General features: G+C 46.6%; 1 protein-coding gene and 1 non-coding gene across 16 annotated transcripts in view; one reads left to right on the forward strand and one right to left on the reverse strand.

Moving 5' to 3' along the window:
• Positions 1–26,192, reverse strand: part of FNBP1 (formin binding protein 1) — a 112,444-nt gene that overhangs the window by 60,417 nt on the left and 25,835 nt on the right. For all 15 annotated transcript variants that reach the window (XM_090274885.1, XM_090274883.1, XM_090274888.1 and 12 more), the window contains exon 2: positions 8,874–8,989. In XM_090274885.1, the coding sequence (XP_090131011.1) occupies positions 8,874–8,989 (116 nt within the window). The remainder of the gene's footprint in view (positions 1–8,873; positions 8,990–26,192) is intronic.
• Positions 4,113–4,292, forward strand: LOC150013829 (small Cajal body-specific RNA 16). The gene has a single exon (XR_016511022.1).

The raw sequence follows: 26,192 nt of genomic DNA on the forward strand, positions 1-26,192 counted from the left end.
CCTAAGGGCCACAGAGGGCTTTTAGAAAGGAGACATTTGGGCCCGTTTCAGGCCCTCTGAAATGGAAGGTCAGGGTTGGGTCCAGGAATGTGTTTTTTACTTCTGTCTTTCTGTCTTTTTTTTTTTTTTTAAGCTCCCCACAAGATGTTTGGAAGAAAGATGACAAAAGAAAATTCGATCCAAGAATTGTGCTTTCCCAACAGCAAGGGATGAAATTCACAGCCAGGAAAAATTTCAACAGCAGCAAATAAATCAATAAAGAAAAGTGCCTAAGCTCAGTGCACAGGCTTTGAAAAGTAGTGACGGGGGCGGGGGGGGGGGGGGTGAGGGACCGAAGACTCTGGGACAGCACAGAGTGGATGCGGGCCCCACCCTCCCTGTCACAGGGACTAAGTCCCTAAATGCTGAACAGTGATGCAACCAGAATTGAACTGAGGGGGTCAGGAATTCCCCCGGGGGAACAGTGACAAAAAGCTCTGGGAGGAGGACAGCGAGGCCGACCACCCAGGCTCCAGAATAGGGGCAGGAGCGGGAGCTGGCTGCCTGGGGGGAAGTCACCCCAAACTTAGGGCTTCCAAAGGAAGAGGATACACCTTTGACCTCATAGAGTAAACCCCAAAACAACCTCTAACAAAGTCCCACACGCGACAACAGACTCCCTGTGCTGGAGCTCAGAGGGAAGGACCTTCTCTGCCACCGCCAGGGCCCACGGGAGCCCCGGTGATGCTTATGGTAACAACCAAAGCAGGCGTAGGCGTCGGCCTATGAGGGTTGCCCGCGCTATCTCATTAAGTGCCTCCTACAACCTTATATTAAAATCAATGAAAGGACTAAGACTGTATCCCAGGCACCGGGACTCTACACTCTGTCCTCTTTACCACGTCCCTAAACTGCCCATGTTAAATGTAAGCCAGCTGAAAAGGTGTGACGTGTAAAGACAAGGAAGGAGGGAAGGAAGGAGGGAAGGAAGGAAGGAGGGAAGGGGGAAGGGAGGACGGAAGGGGGAAGGAAGGAGGGAAGGAAGGGGGGAAGGAAGGAGGGAAGGTAGGGGGAAGGGGATGAGAAAGAAAAACCCAACCTAGAAGAAGAAATCCAAGGAAAAGAAACTAAACCAACCTCCTCCAGAACGTTTTACACTACACACACACACACACACACACACACACACACACACTTCATAAAAACACAGAGCGAACAGAGCAATGATCCTCAGGTTGTAGGATGAGGCAGAGCGGGACAAGGAGGGACAGACACGGCAAAACTGAGACAAGGAACTGAGAACGAAACACACCCCGAAAGAGCTAAGAAATAAACTAGGGCGGCGATCAGATCGCAGAGTGAAAGTTTGGAGAGCACCATCAGGCGGAAAGCAACTAACTCAATCAGGAAGAAAAAAAGATCTAAGGAGCAAGAGGTAAAAACATAAGGAAAACTCGTATCTCGGAAGTACCTAACACGAGAAGTAGAAGAGAAAAAAAACAGTCAGATATAATTGAAGAAAGGTCCCCTAAAAACAGTGAAGAATTGAATCCTCGCGGGAAAAGGCTCTAGGAAGACCTGGCAGAATGAATGGTCAACAGCAAGGCCCAGCCTGGCAGTTATCAAACTGCCGAACGGGACAACGAAAAACTCTTCACGGGTTCCTCAGAAAAGCAAGTCACCCACAAAGAAAAACATCCTGGCTGGTCCCAGACTTTGCCACCGAAACACAACGCAGCAACCAAGTCTGGAGAGAAGGGCCGTCCAACCAGAGGGCAGCCAGGTCACCTTGCTGTGAAGGACGGCGGTGCTCTCAAACGAGAAAGAACACGAGGGTGACACAGCAGGCCCTCACTGGGGGAGAAGTCCCTGCTCTCTCGATACTGACAAGCAAAGAAGCTGTGGCAGAAGGAAGGGTGACGAGCACAAACCTGTATTTAAACATAGAATCACGACACATGCGGGGACCGTGTTACCGACCAAATTACATAATTCGATTAGAAGAGGAAATGAAAATGTAAATACATTTTTTCCTCTTTCCCAGCAGCAAGTCAGTTGAGCCTGTTCAAAATTACAACGTGGCGCTTTGACAAAAACCAAGCAAAACAGTAAGGGCGTCCTGCAAGTTTTTCATTCTCTTTTTGCTAAGTCTTGTAAAAGTCTGTTTAATATTTAGAGTTCAGCAAATCCACGTCCATGAGTCCTTTTTCCTTTCTGCTTGATCCCTCCCCCCTCCCCAGCTGTCATCTTCTCCGTCTGTGAGTCTGTCTCTGCTTTGCCTGTTAGTTTAGTTGGTGCATTAGATTCCACATGTGAGTGAAATCATACGGTATTTGCCTGTCTCTGACCGGCTTATTGCACTTAGCGTAATGCTCTCCGGGTCCATCCGTGCTGTCACAAGGGTAAGATTTTCTTTTTTACGGCTGAGTAGTCTATGGTGTAAATGTCCCGTAGTTGCTTTAGCGACTCATTTATGATGGGCACGTGGGCTGCTTCCGTATCTGGGTGATTGCAAATAACGCTGCAATGAACATAGGGGTGCTTATGTTCTTCCAAATGAGTGTTCTAGGTTCCTTCAGGTACAGTCCCAGAAGTGGGATTGCTGGGACAAAAGGCAGATCGATTTTTCATTTTTTGAGGTATCTCCGCACTGCTTTCCCCAGTGGCTGCACCAGCCTGCGTCCCCTTTCTCCGCATCCTCGCCAGCACTTGTTGCTTGTTAACTTGTTGAGGACGACCATTCTGACAGGTGTGAGGGGGTATCTCACTGTGGTTTTTATTTGCATTTCTCTGATAATTAGTGACACTGAACATCTTTTCATATGTCTATTGGCCATCTGCAGGTCCTCTTTGGAGAAGTGTCTATTCAGGTCCTTTACCCATTTTTTAATTGGGTTGATTGCAGGGACGGGGAGGGGGTATAAGGGAACTAAACGGTAATGTAAAAAAATACAATTTAAAATTTTAAGAAAGAAGTACAAGGAAGAGGAAAACCCCCACGAAAAAGGTTCAGCAAAACCTTCAGTTTCACTTCAATGTCTTTTCTACTGTTAAATTTAAATGTAAAACCCTGTATATACAATATGCAGTACATTTTTTAAAATGGCTTCTACATAGTTCCCCTTTATTTACAATGAGCTCCAATTTTTAAAGTGTTGACCAGAACATCAATGGTTCATCAAGAAAGTACAAAGGACTCGCATGTACACAAACGCGCTCAGTCCTGCTCATACTAAGAGAAACACAAGTCAATGCTCAGACGTCCCAGTTTTTCTTATGAGGTTGGCACAGATAAAGACTGGTGGCAGGAGGCACTGAGGGTCCACAGAATGTAAAGAGCAGCGCCAGGCACAGCGGTGTGAGCCTGAAGGTTTGCAGCCACTAAGGAGGGCGATTTGGCAAATCCCAGCAACGGGAGTGCTACTTTTAGGAACTTATCCTCCAGATTTGCTTGCCCAGTGTATCATTCAAGGTTATACACTGCAACTTTGTTCAGAGTTGCCAACAATGGGACACAATCAACACATCCGCTAATCCAATGCAATACTGTAAAGCTGTAAAATATAAAAATGAACCTCAGAACAATCTCCAGGACTCAGGGAGGCAAGTGCATTCTGAGCTGCTGAGAAACAAGGAAGAAAACACACACTTCTTTGTCTGTGTGTGCGTGGTATCTCTCTGGAAGGACACAGAAGGGACTGATGACTTTTATTGTCCCTGGGGATGGGGATACTTCACTGTATACCATTGGGTACCTCTGTCATTTCTGGATTTTTAATGTGCATTCATTATCTGGTTATGGCAAATAATTTAGTTGTCTGTTTTTTAAGAAATAGTTGTTAAGGGCAACCAATAGTTAGTGCTCTTATATAGGGCACAGAAGATGTTTTAAAAATTATATTAGGAATTGGACCCTACACCGTCTTGAATAAATAATAACTCTAGCAGGGGCCAGCAAACTTTTTCTGTAAAGGGCCAATCAGTAGATGTTTTACACCTGCAAATAGGTCATGCTCACGTGGTGTCTGTTACAACTATTCAATTGCCACCGTTTTTGCAAAAGCAGCCATAGACAATAAAAAGATGAATGGATGTCGCTGTGTTCCAATAAAACTTTATAAAACCATGCTGTGATGGTCTGGGAAAGAGCTCCTGTGTTGTTGCACCTGCCCAGGTGTGGGTACAGCCTTGCACGAGGCAGCTCTACCCTGACCTAAATTCCTCCCAGAAGTTCTTCCAGGGTTTTGAATTCGCAGTAACAGGTGTGAACATTCTAGCAGCAGTTGGATGATTGTGTACGACATCAGAAAGCTGAAAAACCAGGCAGTGGATGGATTTGGCTATGGGCTGTGTAGGCTGCCAGCCGTTGACCTAGAAACCAGAGTCTCCCCATCATCATCTTCTACAACTAAAATAAGTTGGCCACTTTTTCCTCCAACACAGAAAAGAGTAAACAGTATTTAATGACAGATGTCTCCCCCGAAAGATCACATTAGCCTTTCAACATCATACTGACCTTTGAAGCAACTACCTGCTCAATATGCTCCGGGCACATTGGCCTTTCCAGGCCTTGGCCGTGTTCCCACCTCAGGGCCTTTGCACTCGCTGAGAAGAGCTACTCCCAGGCCCCCCGCTCACCTGCCTCCTCCTTGACCTTCCGTTCTCTAGCAAAGGGTGTTCCCTGGCCCATCCAGCTAAGTGGCCCCTGCCCGCATCACGCTCTACCGCATCACACTGGTTTTACTTACTTGGGGTGGGAAAATGCTATCTTTAAGAGATTTACTTCCTTGGGTACTTGCATGCAGTCTCTTCTCTGAAGTGAGAAGGTGAGCACCTCAAGCCTGGGCCCTTCCGGTGTCTCGCTCATTAGAGCTCCCCCTGGCCCCCCCCAACCCTGTTGACGCATTGTTAGCCCTTCTGTTGTGGTTAAACCGCCCCCCACCCCCAGGCTCTCCTAGGCCTGTGCAAACACACGGCTCTCCCAGAAGCCCTGGCGACCGAGGATCTGACCCTAGACCCGTGCCCTGCTCACTCACCCCTACAACTGCGTACTGAGCCCCTCTCGTGGGCCGGGCGCTGTCCCACCCCCCGGGGACATCCGTGGGCACACTCAGCGCCCTGCCCTGGAAGGGCTTACGTTCTTGCGGGGAAGGAGCGGGAGACAACGAACCATAAAAACAATAGATAAGAAGACCACAGAGAATGTTAGAAAGTTATCAGTGCCATGGAGAGCCGAACAGCACAGCAGGTGAACAAAGACTCGGGGGCGAAGGGGGCGCTGGCCACACAGCTCCTGGGGGGTGAACAAGCGGGCGAGCGCTGCGTGGAAAGGCCAGTACCACCGGGGAACAGCAAGCAGGCCAGGCCGGCCATAGCAGAGAGCAGGGGGCGGAGGGAGGAAGGAGATGCTGCCCCAAAGGTACGGCACCCGAGCATGCGGGGCTTCGCAGGACGTCCATCGAGGGGCTTTGGATTCCCTCCGAGTGAAATGGGGAGACGGCGGTGTTCTGACCAGAGGAGCCCCGTGGCTGGCAGACGAGAGGGGATGGGGCGGGCTGAGGGCACCTAGTTAGGGGACTGATAATCCAGGCCGAGGTCCTGGGGACTGGGTCTCGGGGGCAGGGCGGAGGCGATGAGGGGTCGGATCCTGGATCCGTCTGGAAGGGAGAGTCACCAGGGCACCCCGCCCGCTTGGATGGGGAGGGGCCGAGTGTGACAGGAAGGTGGGAGCCAAAGAAGAGTCCAGGGTCTCTGAGCTCAGCGAGGACGCGAGTAAGCGGGGGAACGCGGGGCTGTGGAGGTGCAGGATCTGAGTGGCGAGACTCGGTTTCCGACGCTGCGTTTCAGGCGCCTTTTAGATCCCGGGATGGAGGTTTCGCGTAATCTCTGTCCCGAGCCCAGAAGAGAGGCCCGGCGTGAGGCCACGTCTATCTGCAGGTGTCGCCTTAGAGAGCGTGCGCCGGGTGTGGAGGGGGGAGCACGCGCCCTGCCAAGGCGGCCGAGGTCAAGGACGAGAGGCACAGAGGGCAGGCGCCCGGGACGGTCAGCCCGCGGGCCGCCGGTGCCTCGGAGGAGCGGTGCTGGCGAGCCGCGGTGCAGGCAGCGGGGAAGGGCGCTCCTGAGAAGTTTGCTGCAAAGGGAAGGAAGCAAGGGACGGTGGTGGCGGGCGGGGAAAGTGAGCCCAGGGGTCTGCTTTTCCTAATGACGGGACACGTGACAGCGCATTTGCGTGCTGATGAAAACAGTCCCGGAGGACGTGAAGGGCTGATGTCGGAGGGAAGAGAGGAGAAGCCGTGGGGCAGAGCGGGTGAGCCCCGGCGCCCAAGAGCAGGGCCTGGGTTTAGACAGGAGCATGGGGGGAGTGGGGGCGGGGCGGGGCGTGGGGGAGGGGAGGGGAGGGGCGTGGGGGAGGGGCGGGGCGGGGCGTGGGGGAGGGCCGGGGCGCACAGAGACGGTAGCTGGAGCCTGAGCCTGATGACGTTTCTCCTGACTTCTTGCATTTTCTCAGTGAAAGGGAGGAAGCAACCGGTGAGGACGGAATAGGGGGTGGTGGGGACGGATGTATAAGAAACCGTGCAAGAGTGGGAAAGCAGGTCAATGAAGGATCACTAGCTAGCACGACATTTCAGCACGGGGTGGGGGGGGGAGGTCCAGCTGAGAGCTCAGTATCAAAGGTTAGAAGATTCGCCCGAATGATGAGTAATCACTTGGAAGGCATTTATTCCAGGACTCATCGTCTTCCATCAACTTCTCCCAACAAGCAGACATATAAATATTTATGAGGAACGCAAGGAAACGAATGTTAATGTTTAAACCTCAGGAAAAGTACTCCCCCGGAGATTACCATCACAGTGGACACACTGATACTCTTACTTCGGGTTACGAAACAGCTCCCACAGCGGAGTCAAGCGGTCAGTGGGGGGCTATGCGATGTCAGCCGACGGACGCCTGTCTCGGGATTTAGAGTCTTCTCCAATAGCCTCCGTTTCGTTACCTGGGTCCTCAGGTCCCTCACCCAGGGCGACGAGAAAGGGCAGGGGGCCGGGCGCACAGCGGGGGAGGGGGAGGATGAGAAAGCGGGCCCACGTGACCCGGAACGGTGCAGAAACGTGGAAGAACCAACGTCATGCCATCCCGTGACCACCCTCCAGAGCAACAGGAGAGCAGCCGCCAAGAGGAGTGTGTGTTGACAGAGAAAAGAAGAAAGAGCATAAACAGAGATAAACACATGAGGTGAGCCCTTATTTTGGCTCAACTGTATGGAATCCCTTGCCACACGAGAGGCGATGTGTCGTGAATAAGGGTGCAAAATTTAAACAACCAACGTGAAGCAGTGCACTCCCCAGTCCTATTTTTGGTTCTAAGAGCCTCGAACTACTCACGCGGCCAGTGTGCGCACGGGGCACTAGACACCCGTCTGGATTCCGCCAGGAAAAAAAACCTTTCATTGAGCGATACATTTTACATTTTATTTACTCAGTGGGAACAAAACTTGTCATCCATAAAAGTGTCCCCTACATAACACTAAGGTGCTTATTTACAAACACCACCACCAGCCCGGGAAGAACCCGCATTCTTTCAAGGACACACGACATATCGCGTCTGTGGATGCTCTTTGGATTGCAAAGAAATGTTTCCAGACCACGTCAGCTAGAGGTCTTTAATGTGTCTGGCAACAATCTGCACAAACCAACTCAACCGAACAAGCAGTCGCTCAAGATTTTGCACGCCACTTCATTCAGGCTCAAGCTTGGTTCTACTGGAATTTGTCAATACTTTATATAAGAGCATATACTTCATCCTTAAAGATGTAAGCGGTCCCAAGTGCTTTCCAATGCTGCCCCGCGGGATCTCCTCCACACTGCTGGAGAGAGCAGGCACCCGGAGAAGCATTTGGGAAGACTGTCTGGCCCCATCGACTCTAACTAAACACACACAAAGCCCCCCCTTGGGTATATACTATGTCCACAAAAAGGAGACAAGCAATCAGTCGCCTGGTGACGGGAGAGTGGATGGGCTGGGGCACATTCATACACCAAAATTCTGAAACCAGTGGAAAGAAACCAGCTACCACCACGCTCAACAATGTGAACGGATCTCACAAACGAAATGGAACGTAATGACGCCAAAGACAGCCGCTCCCTAATAAATGAGCACATTCACGTAAGGTTCAAAAATAGTCAAGACAGAATCCATGCTGTTAGAGGTCTGCAGAGTGGTCGGTCACCCGGGGGGAGGGTGGTGAACAGGAAGGGAGCTGGGGTCATCTGATGCTGGTAGTTTTCTGTTTCCTCACCTGGGTACCAGCTGACATGAGTGTGTTCACCCTGAAGATTCCAGAGCTGTACACTTATGATGTGTACACTTATGATTTGTACACTTCTCTCTATAAGTTATATTTCAATAAAAAATTGTATGCCCTACCTGGTGTGGCTCAGTGGATTGCGCACCAGCCTGTGAACCAAAGGGTCACCAGTTCAATTCCCAGTCAGGGCACTTGTCTGGGTTACAGACCAGGTCCCCAGTAGGGGGTGTGAGACAGGCAGCCACCCACTGATGTTTCTCTCCCTCTCTTTCTCCCTCCTTTCCCATCCCTCTAAAAATAAATTAAATCTTTTTAAAAGAGTTTCTTTAAAAATCAGCTGCTCCAAAATTGAGAAAGTATTCTTTTTAAAAAAAAAAAGAGCTTAAAAGCAATAACTTTGTTTTTATGTCTCCTGTTTTAAGAAAATTACTTTTCCATATTAAAAACAATCATTTCTATTCAAATATTATACATGAGTGGGAAAAAGAACCACCTAGAAGATTATACATGTACACTATAAAGTATCAATTATCCTTACGTCCGTTGTGCAGTTAACAAACAAAAATAACCTTTCTCAACAACAGCTTACCTGAGTTGCTTTGCATAGCTGAGTTCGATCTCTGTCCTTTCCTTTACAAATTTGATGTATTTCTCAAGGATGTCAATCCCCCACTGTGTGTGTTTCTCTAAGTTGTCAAATTGATCCTGTTAAAACAAAAACAAAAACGAAGAGAGCTCAGAATCCTTCTCTGTGATGAAGAGAATTCCAACGAGCGGTTTTCGCAGGAATCTGTCGCCACGCAGAAAGCAGCCCTCACGTTTTCCGTGACTGTACCCAGGTGCTTCGGGGTCCCGCAGCTGGAAGTCAGCATTGCCAAATTTGGTTTGAAAACTGCCTTGGGTTCTAAACTCTGACCCACTTGTCCGCGTTCTCTACCCCGATGAGAAGCTCGGTTTGGGGATCTGCTGAACGTCTGGCCCAGAGGAAAATCTCTTTATCAGACAATGACGACTGAGCGGTGTCATGTTAACTCAGTCACACTATAGCACCTTAGCTGTCGTCTCCGGGTGACCACTCCAGACAGCTTCTGGGACTCGGAGGCCAGGGTAGGGGACAGAAAAGAGTTACAAAATACTGTTTTCTTCAAATACATAAATGAAACAACTCACGTGGACTTTATTCAAACATGTCAAGCCTATGGGCCAGGAATGGGGCTAGGAGCCAGGAAACCAACGTGAACAGAAACATGGCTCAATTTGTATCATGTGTGAAGGCTCCTGGTCTGGAAGAGTGGAAAAGGGGGAGGGGGGATTCCAGCAACAGCTAATGCAAAGGCAGGGAGAGGCCCAGGAAGCAGGTGACCTTGTCCCGCTGGAGCACAGGGTGGGTAGGGTGCAAGGCATGAGTGGTGGTGGGTGACAAAAGCAGACCAAGCCCCGGCCTAATCACCCAAGGCCTTGAATGCCGAGCTCAGACTCCCCAGTGGGCACCAGTGAGCCCCTGAAGGGCTCGCAAGGGGAGTGGCACAACATAGACATGTTCGGAATCGCCGGGAGACAGAAGGCAGGGGACCGTCCTGGGTCAAATGAGAGAAAATGGGAGCAGGGGGAAGGATTTTACTGACACGTAACAGAGTCGAGTCCCAGGGCCTGACTGGGTGAGGAGGCTGGGGAGGGAGGAGGAGAGAGAAGGTCCCAGGGTATCTCCCTGCATCCGCATCCTGTGACAACCTAGATGGAGGGGCAGCAGCCGCTGGGGGTGAGGTGACATGGAGAACGATGGCAACACGTCTGTTTATTCAGAGCTCAAGGAGGGAGGCCAGCGAGCCGATGGACGTGCGCAGCAGCCAGGGATGGGAAGGCCAAGGTCTGGGGGCAGCTCGACTCCCCGTCCGCCAGTGCGGGGGGCCCCGGCCCGGGAGGGAGAGCCCTGCAGGGGCTGTTAAACTGAAGCGAGTGGGAGGGAGAGGGAATCGCAACGAGGCAGAGATGGAAAGTCTGCTGCCTCCGGGGGTAACAGTCATGGGGGGTGAGGGTTCTAGCCCCAGCTCTGGGACTTCCCAGGGAAAGGCCCCTCGTCATTTGCCTACCAGGAAATAACCCCTAACTGCACGAATCAGCCGCAGGACCAGCGAGGTGGGAAAGCATCAGGTCAAATACAAAGGGGCAAAGCAGCGACCGCCCCCGCTCCCAGGCGCGTGCAGCCTGACGGCGAACACTGGGCGCCACGCTTCGGCCTGTTTGCAAGTCCCGCATCTCCGATGTCACCGCTGTCACAGGGCTTTGATTCTGTTTTCCATTCAAAGCAGTGCGGACTGTAAGGCCAGCACTTTCCACGTAAGCCCAGCTTGGCTGGGAGTGGGCAGGCGGCAGGGTCAGAAAGCACTTTTTCCCAAACTTGAAAAGCCCTCTTCTGAAGAAAAATAATTTCCTCAACTGTGCTCCCTCCCCAGCCCACGGAACACGTGGAGAAATCAACTTGAGAAATTAAGGTTTTATCTTACTAGCATGCTTTTCTCATTAAAAATAATCACTGTCATATGTCTTTATACCTGATCATTTTTAATATTCTCATAAAAGTAAGGGACGCACATTTAAGGTGTTCTTAAGGTCTGGCTCCTCAGTAATCCCACAAACACTAAGATTCCATTTCAAGAGTCACTGCTCAGGGAGATTACTTATTTATGTTATCTCTAAAGATGAGGGTTGTCAAGCAAATGAATAGTGTAAACAAGAGACTGTAGGTCTCTTTACACTACTTGAGAGGACAAATATACAAATAATTCAAGTACTACAGCCCCTCCTTGTCCGCAGTTTCTTCTTCCAGTTGTGGTTATTCTCGGTCAACCATGGTCTGAAAATATTAAAACGGAAAATTCCACCTCCCTTCCTCTCATCACGCAGGCCCTGTGTCATCTCCCAGCGTCCCCAGGGGGGTGAGGGCAGGACAATAAGACATTCTGACAGAGAGACAGAGAGAGGGGGAGAGGGATGCCACGTTCACCCAACTTTTATGACAACGTATTTTATTGCGAGTGTTACTCTCTTACTATGCCGAATTTCTCAATTAAACGTTATCACAGGCAGGTACGCACAGGAGAAAACATAGCCCGGACAGGGTTCGGTACCATGCGTGCCCAGGCGTCCACTGGGGTCTTGGGTCGTATTCCCCATAGATAAGGGGAGGGAGGGCTGTAAGGATTCCAAATCATTCCTAGCTCTTTAGAGCAGGGCTTCTTTAAAGCACTCGGCTAATCAGCAAATCGTTGTGTATTTAGCTTCATAGCGATCATATTTATTTAAAAACTCCTTTCTACACACTCCTGTTTGAGAGCCCCCTCTCTGTATAATTTCCCAACATTTCTAAAGCACTGGCCATTTTCGGGAGTTAAAGGTGTTTACCTGCTCCTATATTTCACTCTTGCCTTAACAATCTAACTCTCTCTGTATAAGTTAAAGATTTTGTTTATTTATTTTCTGAGAGAGGGGTAGGGAGAGAGAAATGTGTGATTGCCTCTCGCATGCCCCCAACGGGGGACCTGGCCCGCAACCCAGGCCTGTGCCCCTGACCAGGGATCCGACCAGCAACTCTTTGCTCTGTGGGGATGATGCCCAACCCACTGAGCCAAGCCGGTCAGGGCTAACCCTATATTTTCACCTATTTCATTACTTTGCAATTCTTTTTTAGCTCTAATGTATGCAATATAAAGCAACAGCTTTCCATACCAAAACTTAAAAAAAAAAAAAAAAATCTACATTTGAATTGAGTTCGCCTTAAAAAGTACTGGCCTCAAACCAACAATGTGTTTTTAATAAAGTTACCTGTAACCAAGAACATTCTGCAAGCTGTCAGGAAGCACTTGCTAAAATGACAGGGACCAAAGGAGAGAGGAGAGCTTCGTGATAAAGGCTTCCCGGGCCCAGATAAGCAGGTGCCCGCCGCCTGCCTGTGCGGGAGCCGGGCTCTTGCTCCGCCATGAGAACCGGTCTGGCGGTCCCTCCCTCCGCTGTCCTACCGCCTGGGCCGCCACAGCGTGAACTTTTTTTGACAGAAGCTAAAAGGAAATTCAAAACAGATGAAAAACTAATCAGCCCACTTACATTCTTGACTAAGATGTGGAAAACTGAATGGAAAAAAAAAAAATCCAAATCTTAAAAAAATAGCCTTTGTGACTTGGGGAGGGTGGCGGTCCCCCCCGGAATGCATGCCTTCCTGGTTGATGTCACGTAACAGCGGTTCAGAAGACCCCTTTGCCCTGTTAAAAATCACTAAGGACCCCCAAAAGCTTTTGCTTACGTGGGGGGCAGCTGTCAATATGTATGCTATCAGAAATTAAAGACGGAGTGATTTTTAAGAATATTTATTATTTCACTTAAAAAGACAATAAATGCATTACATGTTAAGGTAAATAATAACTTACTTTCTTGAAAACAAAACCAAAAACAAACCAACCAACCAGTGAGAAGAAAGGTTCTGATTCATATTTTTGCAAATCTCTTTAATGTCTGGCTTCATAGAAGACGCCTGGATGCTCACAGACGCTTCTGTATTCCATTTGTCGTGATTCCTCGCTTGGGTTGAAGTACATGAAACAATGTGACCTCACACGGCTGTGCAGTTAGAAAATGGAGGGGAATTTCAACAGCCTCCTGAGGGAACGGAGGATATTCTTATTTGCTGCCACGTCAAAACTTGACAGCTAAGGGTTTCTCAGAGGCTCGTTGCAAAGTGCAATCGGAAACCCTAGCAATGAATTTTTCATACTCGGTTACAACAAAATGCACCCGCCTACCTGGCGCTCTGAGTGGGTCCTTCACCTGCGCGTGGCTGAATAACACGTGCCCTGGTCGTTTAAAATATCATTTCCCTAATAGATGCAGATTTCCCAAATGCTGGCGCACTTCGTTATGCAATATTTAAAAGCCACATTTGTTTATATTACTATTCGTCTCATCATGGCTGATGAGTCAAACTATTTGGAAGCTGTCAAACTCACAGAGGCAAATAACAAATGTTCCAAAATTCCAATTGTCACTTAAAAGCTAGAATCTGATCGTGGGCAACAAACATTGTCAGTCTTTCCTTGAAGTGACAGGCTCACGTCATTCATTTTTGAGAAAAAGTCTGCCAAGTTCTCTCAGGTTTGCCTGTCAACCTTTCTTTGGGGGACGAATGATGTCCCATGAAGAAAAGGGGCTGGTTGAGCCCACCACGCGGTCAGTGAAGCCTTTTGGGAAGCAGCCAGGTGCTTTGGGCATACCTCCCATGTAGTCACACATACTATTAAAAAGATGTATATTCAAGGGTTAAAACCAATACAAAATAATACTGAATGTCAACTGTAATGAAAAATTAAATTTAAAAAATAGTAACTTTTCTTTGGCCTGAAAAATGGAAGGTAAAGTTGAATCACTACCAAAAAAAAAAGGGGGGGGGGGCGTTGCTGAAATTTAATACAAGTAATACTCTTTACTATTTCATCAAGGTCCTTTTTAAATAAAAAACTGATTTTTTTAACAGCGAATGGTGGTGGCCACTACCTGCCTACCGGTGGTTTGGAACCAGTGCCTCGATCCACGCCAAGGCACCAGCAGGCCGACCCACCACCGCTTCTGCACGGTCAGTTGCAGATGTCCACACAGTAAAAAAGACAACGTCATTAGGAAGACAGTTTTCACCCATGGACTCCGGAGGGCATTTCTAGAACCTCCAGAGGTCCAGCGACCACTCCTGAAGAACCACTACCATATAACACACACTGTAAAATTTCTATCTGAAAGCTGCCTATTGCCAAAGATTAAGAAAGCCAGAGAATACATGACCTAATGGAACATCATGTTTAATTTATAAGTGCCTACTATACATAGACTTGACAATGAACTGTAAAATTGCCAAGGGGACCGCAAATGGATGTTTCCAAGCAGCTGGTTACAGCCTGACAGGTGCCTTCCAAGAAGCCCCCTAAGACCCTCTCTTGACTTATCATCCTCCCTGGGTTCAAACCCGCCAGAGGTGTGTGCCTGTCGTTTTCAGGAGAGGCTGCATGAGCTGGAAAGACAAATGAGGCAAGCGCCCTTGTGCCAGTCAATATTTCGCGAGGACTGCCAGGTCTGGTTCTATGTGCCAGGCTGGGATGGAGCTCCCTTATGCCCTGCGGATTGCGCCCGGATCAGTATGAACCACGGCATTTGCGTAGGTCATTATATCTTCATCAGAGTTCTAAAGAACCGTGAAGTTCAATACAGACAAGATTTGCCTTCGTGTCCCTACAGTACAAACCCAGCAGCCACCGCGAGGGCTGGTCTCTCTAGCTCAGCACCTAATGATTATTCTTGGCTAGTCAGGAAATCTTCTGACATCTGAGTTTTGAATTCAACTTATGCAAACCAACTGACACAGGAACTGCATTCAGAAAAGCTCGTTAGTTACTTGAAGATAAAGAGACCCAGATCATCCACAAGAAATTTTTCTCCAAAGTGTGGGTCAACTTTTAATACGGTACTTCCTATCATTGAAAAGTGTATTAAGCTGACACTAATTCAAAATTCCTGGAATAAGCCAGTCTAGTAAGGAACGGGGGTTGCTAAAGTTACAATACCTCTGCATCGATGGCTGACTCAGAGCGAGGGGCCAGCTCAGCTCCACAGCAAACCCTCCCTCTGAGCAGGGAAGGTGCGCACCCCGGGAGGGGCATTAGTCCTTCCCTATCGCCAGCTCCGCTTCCGTCTGTGCTGTCTAGGCCACAGTTTCAGGATACTCTTTATTTTGGACGAGTCCACTTTTCTAAAGACTTGGACTCTTTGAGAAGCAGACCTTAAATGGCTCTATTTAAACAGAATCCCTTGGGATGATATGTCTGGTATTCGCTTACTCTTATCTTTGAGAGAAAAGTGTCAGAAGGTATAGATTTACCCAGAGTAAACATAACAAAAGCTCCGCTTAAAATGTTTTAAAAAATCAATTTGGGGCTGAATATTAAAGCGGCCGTACATACAGGAACAAAACAACAACAAAAAGATTTAGAAAACTTCAGAAATAAAAGTATATAGCATCACAAATACCACCTGAAATCCTAGTTCTCAAGTTTTTAACAAAAATTTGAATTAACGTCCATGGACAAATTAAGAACTGTTCTCGTACATGGAATTAAAAGCAGAAACACCCCCATATATAGTTTCAACACAAAAGGGTCAAACCTTGAAGTGTTGGCAAACCATTACCCAAAGTAATGCATTGTTTGCCCATAGAAAGAACAGATAAAGTATAAAGGGAAGAAATGAAGGGCTTATTTCAAGGAGCCCAGGTACCTTCTGTTTTGGCAGCACAAGCAGATGCGGTTGGGGGGCAGGGGCTGGGGGGCAAAGCGGGGTGGGAAGGGGGACATCTGTAAGAGTGTCGACAATCAAAAATTTAAACTAATTAATTAAAATAAAAGAAAAAGTAGATGCAGACCCTGTAAAGTCCTATATTCTATATTCATCTGCTGCTTCTGAAATGGGTCCTGTGAGTCAGGGTGGCGGGCTCCCTGGGACAAAAATGCCACCGAAAGCCGGAGCCCACTCGTCATCATTGACAAAAGAGCCTGGTGCCACGGTCAGAAAATCGAGGTAATACAATAGATTTATTAGAAAGAGAAACACCTGCAACCAAGGGGTGCTAGCACTCAGACTCCCTTTCAAATGCAGGTCTACATACAACCTGCCACAAAAACAGGTACTGTCGTAGGCATGGCCACCGGGTCTAGCCACAGTCGAACGAGGCTTGTTTCTGTTGTAAAAGTGAAAACACCAGGGAATTATTCTCTGTCCATGATTCCTTCCGGAGCTGCCTTCTCAACACCAGAGGTAAGAACGTAAACAAACCCAGGATGAAAATATATGTCCAAGCTTACAAGACAAACCCCTAAGAAAAGAAAGCCAGCAACCTAGGGATGACGTCACTGACATGAAGAAGTGGAAGGGCGCACGGAGTATAAACAGCGGCCTCCTCAGAGCGCTCTCACAATAATTATATTGTGCAAAAGGACAATAAGGAGGGTGCCGTCGGGTTGCAACAAAAGGCAGGACCCAGGGCGGGGGCGACGGCGGGGCTGATGAGTGCAGGGGTGCAGGGGTGTCCCCCACCAATGTGATATGACCTCGCATCATACCCTAAAATGAAAGCAGAGGGTAAGAAATACAAGTTGCAGGAAAAGCCCCGGAGGTTGCCTTTGCTGGAGTCTGCAGGATGAGATCTGGAGGGGAAATGGCTACAGCATGTGCTCCTTCAAGAAGCAGCAAGCAGCTTCCGGCCAGTGTCCCCAGAACTTCACCTAGTCACTCTCGCTTCTGCTCTCTGTTCCCCTGGATACAGGGACGGCAACAAACAAACGTCTGTAACTGCCCCAAACGTGCTGAGGGGACAAGATCAAGAAGAAGAGATTTAAGGGAAAACATTTTAAGGAGTGCTGGCTTTTTTTTTTCATTAAAAAAAAACTTAAAAACCCACTGGCCTGGCCAGGTAGCCCAGTTGGTTGGAGTGCAGTCAGAGGCGCCAAGGTTGTGGGTTCGATCCCTGCTCGGGGCACATACTAGAGTCAACCAGTGGATGTGTGGACAGGTGGAACAGCAAACGGATGTCTCTCTCTCTCTCTCTCTCTCTCTCTCTCTCTCTCTCTCAAATCAACACATAATTTGCTTTAAACCCCACTCATTTTTAAAGTGATCTTAAAGAGTCCCCCTCCAGAGAGGCACTGTCAAATATCTTGAACAAAGGAGGAAAAGCGTGAAGAACGAGGAGGCTGTAAGAACTAGGTTCAGAAAGCTGGGGTGACCGCTGATCATGGTGGGGCCGGATCAATGCTACTGAAAGACAGAAACCAGTCACAGAAGCAAAATCTGGCTCCTTAGAGGAAAAAAATAACACAATGCTGTCTCACAGTGACAGACGCAGGAAGGGCTTAGTCAGGCTGTGATTCCAAGTTGAGTGTCTTTCACGAAAACGTTCAGGATCGTTAGTGTCTGCCTTCAACCCAGAGTGGAATCTTCTCCCTCAGTTCCCGGTTTCTGTGCATCACCCCGGACCAACAAGGCTGTCTGAACATGAACCAGACGCTTTCCTGAGCCTGCTCCGTCAGCAGATACAGGAGTTCAGTCACCTTCCCCCGCCCCGGCCCTGGAGAACTAACCTCACCTCCTGAACACCCCGAGCTGATCTAGGCAGGTGTTTCTCTCCCTCAGGACAAGTTCGAGACCAACCCAAGGGCAGAAGAACAGAGGGAGGGGGAGGGAGGGGAAACCACACTCTAAATACCAGGAGGAACGTTGAAGGCAATCCAAAGATTAAGGAGCAAAGTGTAGAGGCTAAATTTTTAATGAGGAGAAAAAGCCAGATTTTTAAGGGCCTGACTTATTTTTAAACTCTGTAAGTAATTCCAGGTATGAGTGTGAGTATGTTGACGGGAATGGGGGTTACAAAATATTCCAGAAATATCACAGAAAAAAAATCATTTTTTAAGCCCTGGCACCTGAAACTTAGTTAATACCAATGGAAAAGTTTCTCCAAACACTTAGCAATGAACTCAGTTACAAGTTTAAGGAAAGACAGGTAAGCAGACACATAGGTATTGTCCCCTTGGAAGACAAGGGATCCCAACTGTCAGCCCCCCTGCCACAGTTGGGCAGCTGACTGGAAGGACCTACATGACAGGCAAGGCCGGACTGATAAGAAACTCTGGAACCGGGGCTGCTGCTAAGAGGTGCGCAGCGTCCCGGGCGCGGCAGGCCGGGGAGAGCACGCCAGCCTGCAGAGATGAACAGAAAGCAGAGACGCACATTCGGAGTGGGGGTGCCCGTGCGCTTCCCGGGCTGGCTCCAGCCTTTGGGAGGCTGGCCTGTTCTCAGGACATCCCTTGGAACAGAAGGTCCTGGTGGAGAGTCCGGTGGCCACCCCCCACCCGTCCTGGGGGCCCGGCGCCTCTGCTACGACAAGGTCACTTTTCCCATCTCCCTCGCAGCTAGGGCACGGCTAACCAGACGTCTGGGGTACGCCTTCTCCTCTTCACTGGACGTGGTCCTGGCTGCCTGCGATGCTCGGGACGGCAGGGACAAAGGACGGAAAGCACCTGGCTCCTTGATGAACTCCCTGAACTTTGACACCAATCCTGGAATCTCCCCGCCTCGGGACTCCTTGAAATGTGAGATACTATGTGTTCTTGTCACCTAAGCCACTTGTCTTTGGGTCTTGCGTCACTTTCAGACTAACCCATACAGTCACAATAATTCAGCCAAGCTCTGGGCCAAGCTCCGTGCCAGACATTGGAATTATAGTGGAGAACAAGGCAGGGGTGAGCAGAGGAGCGTGGGGCCCAACCTGGCGGTGGGACTGGGGAACGGCTCTCGGGGGAAGTGATGTTTAAGCCGAAATGATAAGGGTAAGTAAAGCCAGCAGGCAAATCGGGAGAAGAGAGGACAGCATTCAGGAGGGGAGAACATTCCAGGCACAGGGACGAGAATTTGGGAGGGCCTGAGAAAGGGAAGAGCGTGGCAGGCGGAAGGGAATGAGAGAAACCCATGAACCTGGAGTGGGAGGATAAAGGCAGAGAACAGCGTGATGGGCAGGCAGGCAGGGGAGGGCCCTGGAGACCACGGCCGGGGTTTCCTAAGGCTGGTGAGTTCAGAACTGGCGACGAGTGTTTGTTAATTAATACAATCCCTCCCTTTCTCTCAGACCCCTTGGTGGCTTACAGCCCGTGTTTTTAAATTATTTATAGAGGTTCAGAGATATGACCTGTGATTCTGAAAAGAGCTTTTTTATTTCTTTTTTAACTACATGAGGCCCACATTTTCATTAAAGAAGAGAAACCTAATTTCTGAGAGAAATCAAAATTCTGATTTTTTTTCTTCTAGTTAGACCAATAAGCCAAGCCCAGCAGAAATTTTAAATTTCATTTTTCCAAATTTTCCTAAGCCACAGACTATACTGTTTGTGTAATGAATGTAAGCTTTAGACTTGGAACCGGGACACCTGAGTTCAAATTCTGACTCAAAGAGCTACAATTCATGTTACTTGGGGCAAGATTCTTGCTCTATTAAGCCTCAGTTTCCTCATCTGTAAAATGGGAAAATAGTATTCCCCTACCTGAAACAGGTTCTTAAAAAATATCAAATAACATAATGTATATAAGCATGATAAAATTGCAAGATTTTGTTATTTGCCCTGGTAATGCTGCAAATAAAATTTATCCTACTTCTGCATTCCAAACACAGCTGATGTCTTGGAACCGACATTCTCAGAAAAGGAATTAAAATGAGAGGATAGCCTCCAAAGGAAGGATAATCAGATACACAGACTGAATATTAAAATGACTTATTAGGATAAATGCCCGGAGAGGAGCCATCAAGATCATCCCATGCAGTTACCAGTCTCCTGTTTGCAGAGTCAAACATCAAAAAGTTCCCGAAAGCCAAAAGGTTTTTCTTAACCCGTCTGGTGACAAACCTCACCCGATTCTATTTATAAATAAAGTATGGGAACATTTTGGGAAATCAGTTGCTTAAGAAGACAGGAAAAATAAAAGGTATAAGGACTGGAAAGCAAGAAATAAAACTGTCATTACTCACAGATGACATGATTAAGTTTGTAACAGACAAAAGAATCCATTGAAAAATTATTAGAATTAAAGGTTTAATACGATTGCTAGTGATAAAATCAACATATAGAACAAGCTGCTTTTCTATAAAACAGCAGCAAGCAGAATGTTGATTTCCAGAAACATCATGTACAATAGCATGAAAAATTGCAAGAAGACAGAAATAAGCTTAATAAAAGATGTGTATGTCTGTCATGAAGAAGAGGTAAAAACTTTATTAAAAGACAATAAAGACAATAAAATATACAAAACAAAACAAAACTAAAGACAATGAAGAAAGCCAGAATAAATGGAGAGTATCCATGCTCATGGCTTGGGAGGCTCTATATTGTGAGTGTGGTATATCAGTTCTCCACCAGATTACAGATTAAATACAGGGCCAATGGAAATCCCAACAGGTTTTTTTGGAGAACATAAATCAAAGGTTTATCTGGAGTTGCAAAGAAGGTTCATATGGTCTTTTGCAGAAGAACAAGGGGGGGCGGGGTACGAACCACACCAGACACTGACTCACTCTAAAGTTAATTAAGAGGTTGCGTAGTACTGGCCAGAAATAGAGAAATAGGCAAATGCAGAGGACAAAAAGACCAGGAACAGGGCCTGGCCAAAAAAACAAACAAACAAAAAAAGACTCTTGGGATAGAAGAGAGGTAGCCATACACCACACAGAGAAGACACGGACTCGAACGGCCAAGGCCCTGGGGCCCGGAGCTCGAGGAACTGGCTCACGGAACTCTGGCTCTCGGCCGTCGCAGTTGCGTCTCATGGCGCAAGTTACTTAACCTTCCTGCCTTTCTGTTTCTTACCTCAAAAATGGGGGAGGGGGTGGGAGCAGGATCTATCTGTGGGGCCACTCTAAGAATTAAATAAGGGACCTCATGCCTAGAATACTGCTTGGCACAGGGCACCTGTACAGCCCAGACCTCACTTACGCTCTTGCACCAAGAGCCGTGCACAGCAGCCAGAATCACGGCAGCAAAATGCAGGGAACAACCGTCCATCTGATCCCATTCATATAAAATCCCCAGACAGGTGAAACTAAACATTGTATTATTTACGGATGTATTCGTAAGTGATGAAAAACTACAAACAAAAACAAAATTATACATATATTTTTAATCCTTACCCATGGATATGTTCATTGATTTTAGAGAGAGGGAGAGAGAAAGAGAGAGAGAAATATTGTTACTGTTATTACCAGGGATCAAACCCATAACCTTCAGGTGTACGGCGCAATGCTCCAATCAACTAAGCCACCCAGCCAGGCCAAGAATATTTTTTAAATTTAGCTTTAAAAAATATGTTATTGATTATGCTATTACAGTTGTCCCAACTTTTCCTTCTTTGCTCCCCTCTGCCTAGTACTCCTATTCCCTCCAGCAATCCCTGCAACCCTTAGTTCATGTCCATGGGCCGTGCATATACGTTCTTGGCCTCTCTATTTCCTATACTATTCCTAACAACCCCCCATTTTATACCTTCCCATTATGCTTCTTAATCCCCATACCTTTCCCCCCATTCTCTCCCTCCCACTCCCCAGCTGATAACCCTCCGAATGATCTCCATACCTATGATTCTGTTTCTGTTCTTAGCTTGTTTTTCAGATTCAGTTGTTGATAGTTGCCATTTTAATGTTCACAGTTTTGATTTTCTTTTTCTTAAATAAGTGCCCTTAACATTTCATATAATAATGGCTTGGTGATGATGAACTCCTTTAGCTTTACCTTGTCTGGGAAGCACCTTATCTGCCCTTCCATTCTAAATGATAGCTTTGCTGGATAGAGTAATCTTGGTTGTAGGACCTTGCTTTTTATCACTTTGAATACATCTTGCCTGCAAAGTTTCTTTTGAGAAATCAGCTGACAGTCTTATGGGAATTCCTTTGTAGGTAACTCTCTGCTTTTCTCTTGCTGCTTTTAAGGTTCTCTAACTCTCTTTTTAAAGATTTTATTTATTTTTAAAGAGAGGGGAAGAGAGGGAAACATCGATGTGCTAGAGATACATCAATTTGTAGCCTCTCACATGCCCCCCAACTGGGGACCTGACCCACAACCCAGGCATGTGCCCTGACTGGGAATGGGACCAGTGACCTTTTGGTTTGCAGGTCGGTGCTCAATCCACTGAGCCACACCAGCCAGGACAGATTCTCTCTTTATCTTTAACCTTTGGCATTTTAGTTATGATGCGTCTTGGTGCAGTCCCCTTTGGGTCCATCTTGTTTGGGACTCTCTGTGCTTCCTGGACTTGGGTGTCTATTTCCTTCACCAGATTAGGGACGTTAACTTTTATTATTTTTTCAAATAAGTTTTCAGTTCCTTGCTTTTCCTCTTCTCCTTCTGGCACCCCTATGACCTGGATGTTGGTATGTTTGGAGTTGTCCCAGAGGCTCCTTAGTCTATCCTCATTTTTTTTTTTTAATTCTTTTTTTCTTCTTGCTGTTCTGATTGAATGCTTTGTTCTTCCTTATGTTCCAAATCATTGATATGATTCTCAGCGTCATCCTCTCCCCTGTTGGTTCCCTGTAGATTTGTCTTTATGTCACTTACGGTAACCATTTCTGCCTGGGTCTTTTTTATGCTGTTGTCATACTCAGCGAGTTCTTTGAGCATCCTAATAACCAGTGTTTTGGTTGATTATCTCCATTTTGCTCAATCTTTTTCTGGGGTTTTGTTCTGTTCTCTCATTGGGGCCATGTTTCTTTGTCTCCTCAGTTTGGCAGCCTCCCTGTGTTTGTTTCTGTGTATTCAGTAGAACTGCTTTGACTCCTGTCTTAGTAGCGTAGCCTAATGTGGAAAAGCGTCTGGATGAATGTGGCTTCTTTAGATCCCTGGTGGTTGTGCTTCCACACAGCTTGGTTATCTGATGGTTCTGGGTGATATTTGTTTTGTAGTCTAGTTGTCATTTTTTCCGTAGTTGGGTGAAGAGGCGTGTTTACCTATGCCTCCATCTTGACTGGAAGTCAAGAATATTTTTTAAAATGAAGTTCTGGATAGTACTCAGGATGGGGAGAGGAGGAGAGGAGGTCAGGAAGGGAGCAGGGCAATGTCCTCTTTCTTTCCCTGGGTGGACTGAACGTGGGAGTTCATTTTACTGCTGCTTTTGGATACATCATTCTGTACCTATACATTTTCATATATGCTTTCATAATATATCATAATTAATATTTAATAGGCAGTTCATATTTGGATTGATGGGAAAATTTCAGTATAAGAGAAACTTAAGATCGTTTGAGCTCTTCCAACTGGAGATCAAAAATTAAGATAAAACATTCATGAAAGAAAAAAGTCAATAGAAAAATTTATTGCATACAGTATTGAACTATTACTTTTTCTCGATTGATGTATTTCCTGTTTTGTTCCCATTAAAAATATAAAATGTTCTTCAGAGAATTGGCATCATTAATACCCAAGTATGAATTGATTATTGATTGCAAAAAAAGGCTTCACACTTGGGAGGAAAAAGAACTTTTTCAAAAGTCAAGGACTACTATTGTCTAAAAGCTAAAAGCATTTTTCAAATATTACTGCAGTAATATAAAAGACAATTTCCCTCAAATAAAATGTTTGTGAAGATTAAGAGCACACAAATATCACATTAAGCAACATATGTTGTGTTTCTACTCTAAGCCAAAATCATATTCATCAAGCCAAAATCACATTCATTTATTCATCCATCCATCAGTGTTTTACTGAGCAGCTACTATGTGCCAGACACTATGCTAGAAACTGAGGACATAGCAAATAGAAGATGGAGCTTACACACTAGTAGATCTTTACTGTACAAAGCTATAAAAATCTTTTCAGAAAGATTAATTTAGTTTACATTCCCATGAGAACGACTAGGCCTTGGAATAGGGACATTTTAAAGCCCATTGATACCTATTAGCAGCAGTGATGAGTCAAAATATTTAACAACCAATTATCAACAGACCCCCATCCAGTCAGAATAGAGGCCGGCTGTGCAGAGGCATCCTGGCTGGAGGCCAGCCTTGCCCATGTCCTTCCCAGAAGAGGCACATCAAGGTCATGCCCAACGAGAACAGGGTTCCTATCCTACAGACCCTGGCCAGAACCTACTATTACCACCTGTAACACAAAAGAACAAATAAAAAGACAAAGAAGAGGGAGGAAGAACGGAAGAAAGCTTTGCTTATTTGGCAACCAAATCACTGTTATGCGTTTCTTCGAATTCATGACATCGCCCTTTTTATATATGGTCGCAAACCTTTGGAATGTAACTGCTCTCTTCGGCAAAGGTAGGTGGACACGAAACACAGTTTATTCTTGCATTGTTATTTATTAATTAGGTATTATCGTCCATATGAACAACTGTAAGCCTACTTGGCCCCACCTGGTATTTATTCATTGATCTATGAGAAACATTACGTTTTTTCCTTATTGTTTTGCATACGCTGTACACAAATTAAGGTTTAACGCTCGTATTTGGTATAAATGTTTTTCCTAGTTCGCTTGATTTGAATTTTTACATGTCTTTGGGAGCCCAGAGAAAAACAGTTCCCTCAGTTGGGAGAAGTATGAGAATTTCACCCCCTATTTCACATTTCTCTGTGGGCTCCAGGTTTTCTTCAATGAGTCCTTTTTTTATTATCAATAGAACATAATTTAATTAATTTTATGTAATGAGTTACTGTTTTAAAGACACGTAAGGAAAAAACATAAGGAAATATCTATTCTGGAAGTAACTTGACCTTCACATCACTGTCCTGCCATTTCCTCCTAAGGAAGAACCCCGCTGCTACTGACATGCAGCACTAAATAGGGACCCGGGATTCATTTTCTACCGTCTTTCCCTCTGAATTTCCACGTCGCCTGCCAAGTGCAGCCACCTGCTCACGAACCCGTTTACCAAAGGCGCACTGGGCACCCTTACCAGGGGCCCTAGTACTTGTTACCTCTTCCGCGGGCCCCGCCTCCCCTGTGCCTGACCCACCACGTCCCGCACGGCACATCCCACCGGGGGGCCCTTCCGTGAGTATTTGCTGAACGAATGAATGAACGAATGAACGGGTCAATGGACGCTTCTTCAGCCATCACTGTCGTTCTTCTGCTAGTTACTTCCTCTTGGCCCACGATCAGAATCAGTTTAGTTCACACACGCGGTTTATCACCCTGGATTTCAGGATAACGCGTGTCAGCCTCTCTGCATAGTCCCCGGAGGCCACTGTGATTAGGAAAGTGCCCTGTTCTCGTGGAGCTGTTAAAAATGTTATTTGTGCCCTGGCTGGTGTGGCTCAGTGGATTGAGCACCAGCCTATGAACCAAGGGGTTGCTGGTTCGATTCCCAGTCAGGGCACATGCCTGGGTTGTGGGCCAGGTCCTCAGCTGGGGGTGTGTGAGAGGCAACTGATCTATTTATCTCTCCCACATCGATGTTTCTCTCCCTTTCTCCCTCCTTTCCCTCTCTCTAAAAATAAGCAAATAAAATATTTTTTAAAATAAATTTATAAAAATTTACCAAAAAAGCCCCAGCTGGTGTGGCTCAGTGGATTGAGCACCAGCCTGCGAACCAAAGGGTTGTTGGTTCGATTCCCAGTCAGAGCACCTGCCTGGGTTGCGGGCCAGGTCCCCAGTTGGGGGTGCGCGAGAGGCAACCATGCATTTATGTTTCTCTCCCTCTTTTTCTCTCTCCCTTTCCCTTCTCTCTAAAATTAAGTAAATAAAATCTTTTTTAAAAATGTTATTTGTGAAGAGGACGGAATAACAAGATTTTACATAGGTAAGATGATAATTTTTTTAACTATACCTTTATCATTAGGAGCTCTCAAGTCCCTGAGAGAGACTGCAAAAAAAAAAAAAAAAAAAAAAAATTTTTTTTGAAGAAAAAAATTCTAGTACGTGGCTGCCTTCCCTAAGCTGTCACCAAAAAATGTGAGACAGCTAAGTGTTTAGACACCTATAATCCTAGCACAAGTGTTTTCTTTTCATTCATTATACATGGGTAATCAGTTCTCCTAATAACTAACAGCTATTCAAGTTTTAAAAATAAACATGAACAGCTATTTCAAGGAAAACCTACCATGTTTGGCTCTATTTTTTGAGTGGTTGGAATTATTTCTAGCTTAATCTTACGCCAATGTTTGGAGCTCCTGTTTCTGGTTTACAAATTTTTTGTGGGCAAATGCTAATATAACCAAGACACTAAAACTAATATAATATAACCAACACACTAATGCTTTAAAAACAAACCAAGCCCAGACCAGAGTGGCTCTGTTGGTTGGGCATCGTTCCTTAAAGCGAAAGGTCACTGGTTCGATTCCC

Source organism: Furipterus horrens, unplaced genomic scaffold (assembly GCF_987537825.1).
Source record: "Furipterus horrens unplaced genomic scaffold, mFurHor1.1.pri manual_scaffold_4, whole genome shotgun sequence".
NCBI classification, from domain to species: Eukaryota; Metazoa; Chordata; class Mammalia; order Chiroptera; family Furipteridae; genus Furipterus; species Furipterus horrens.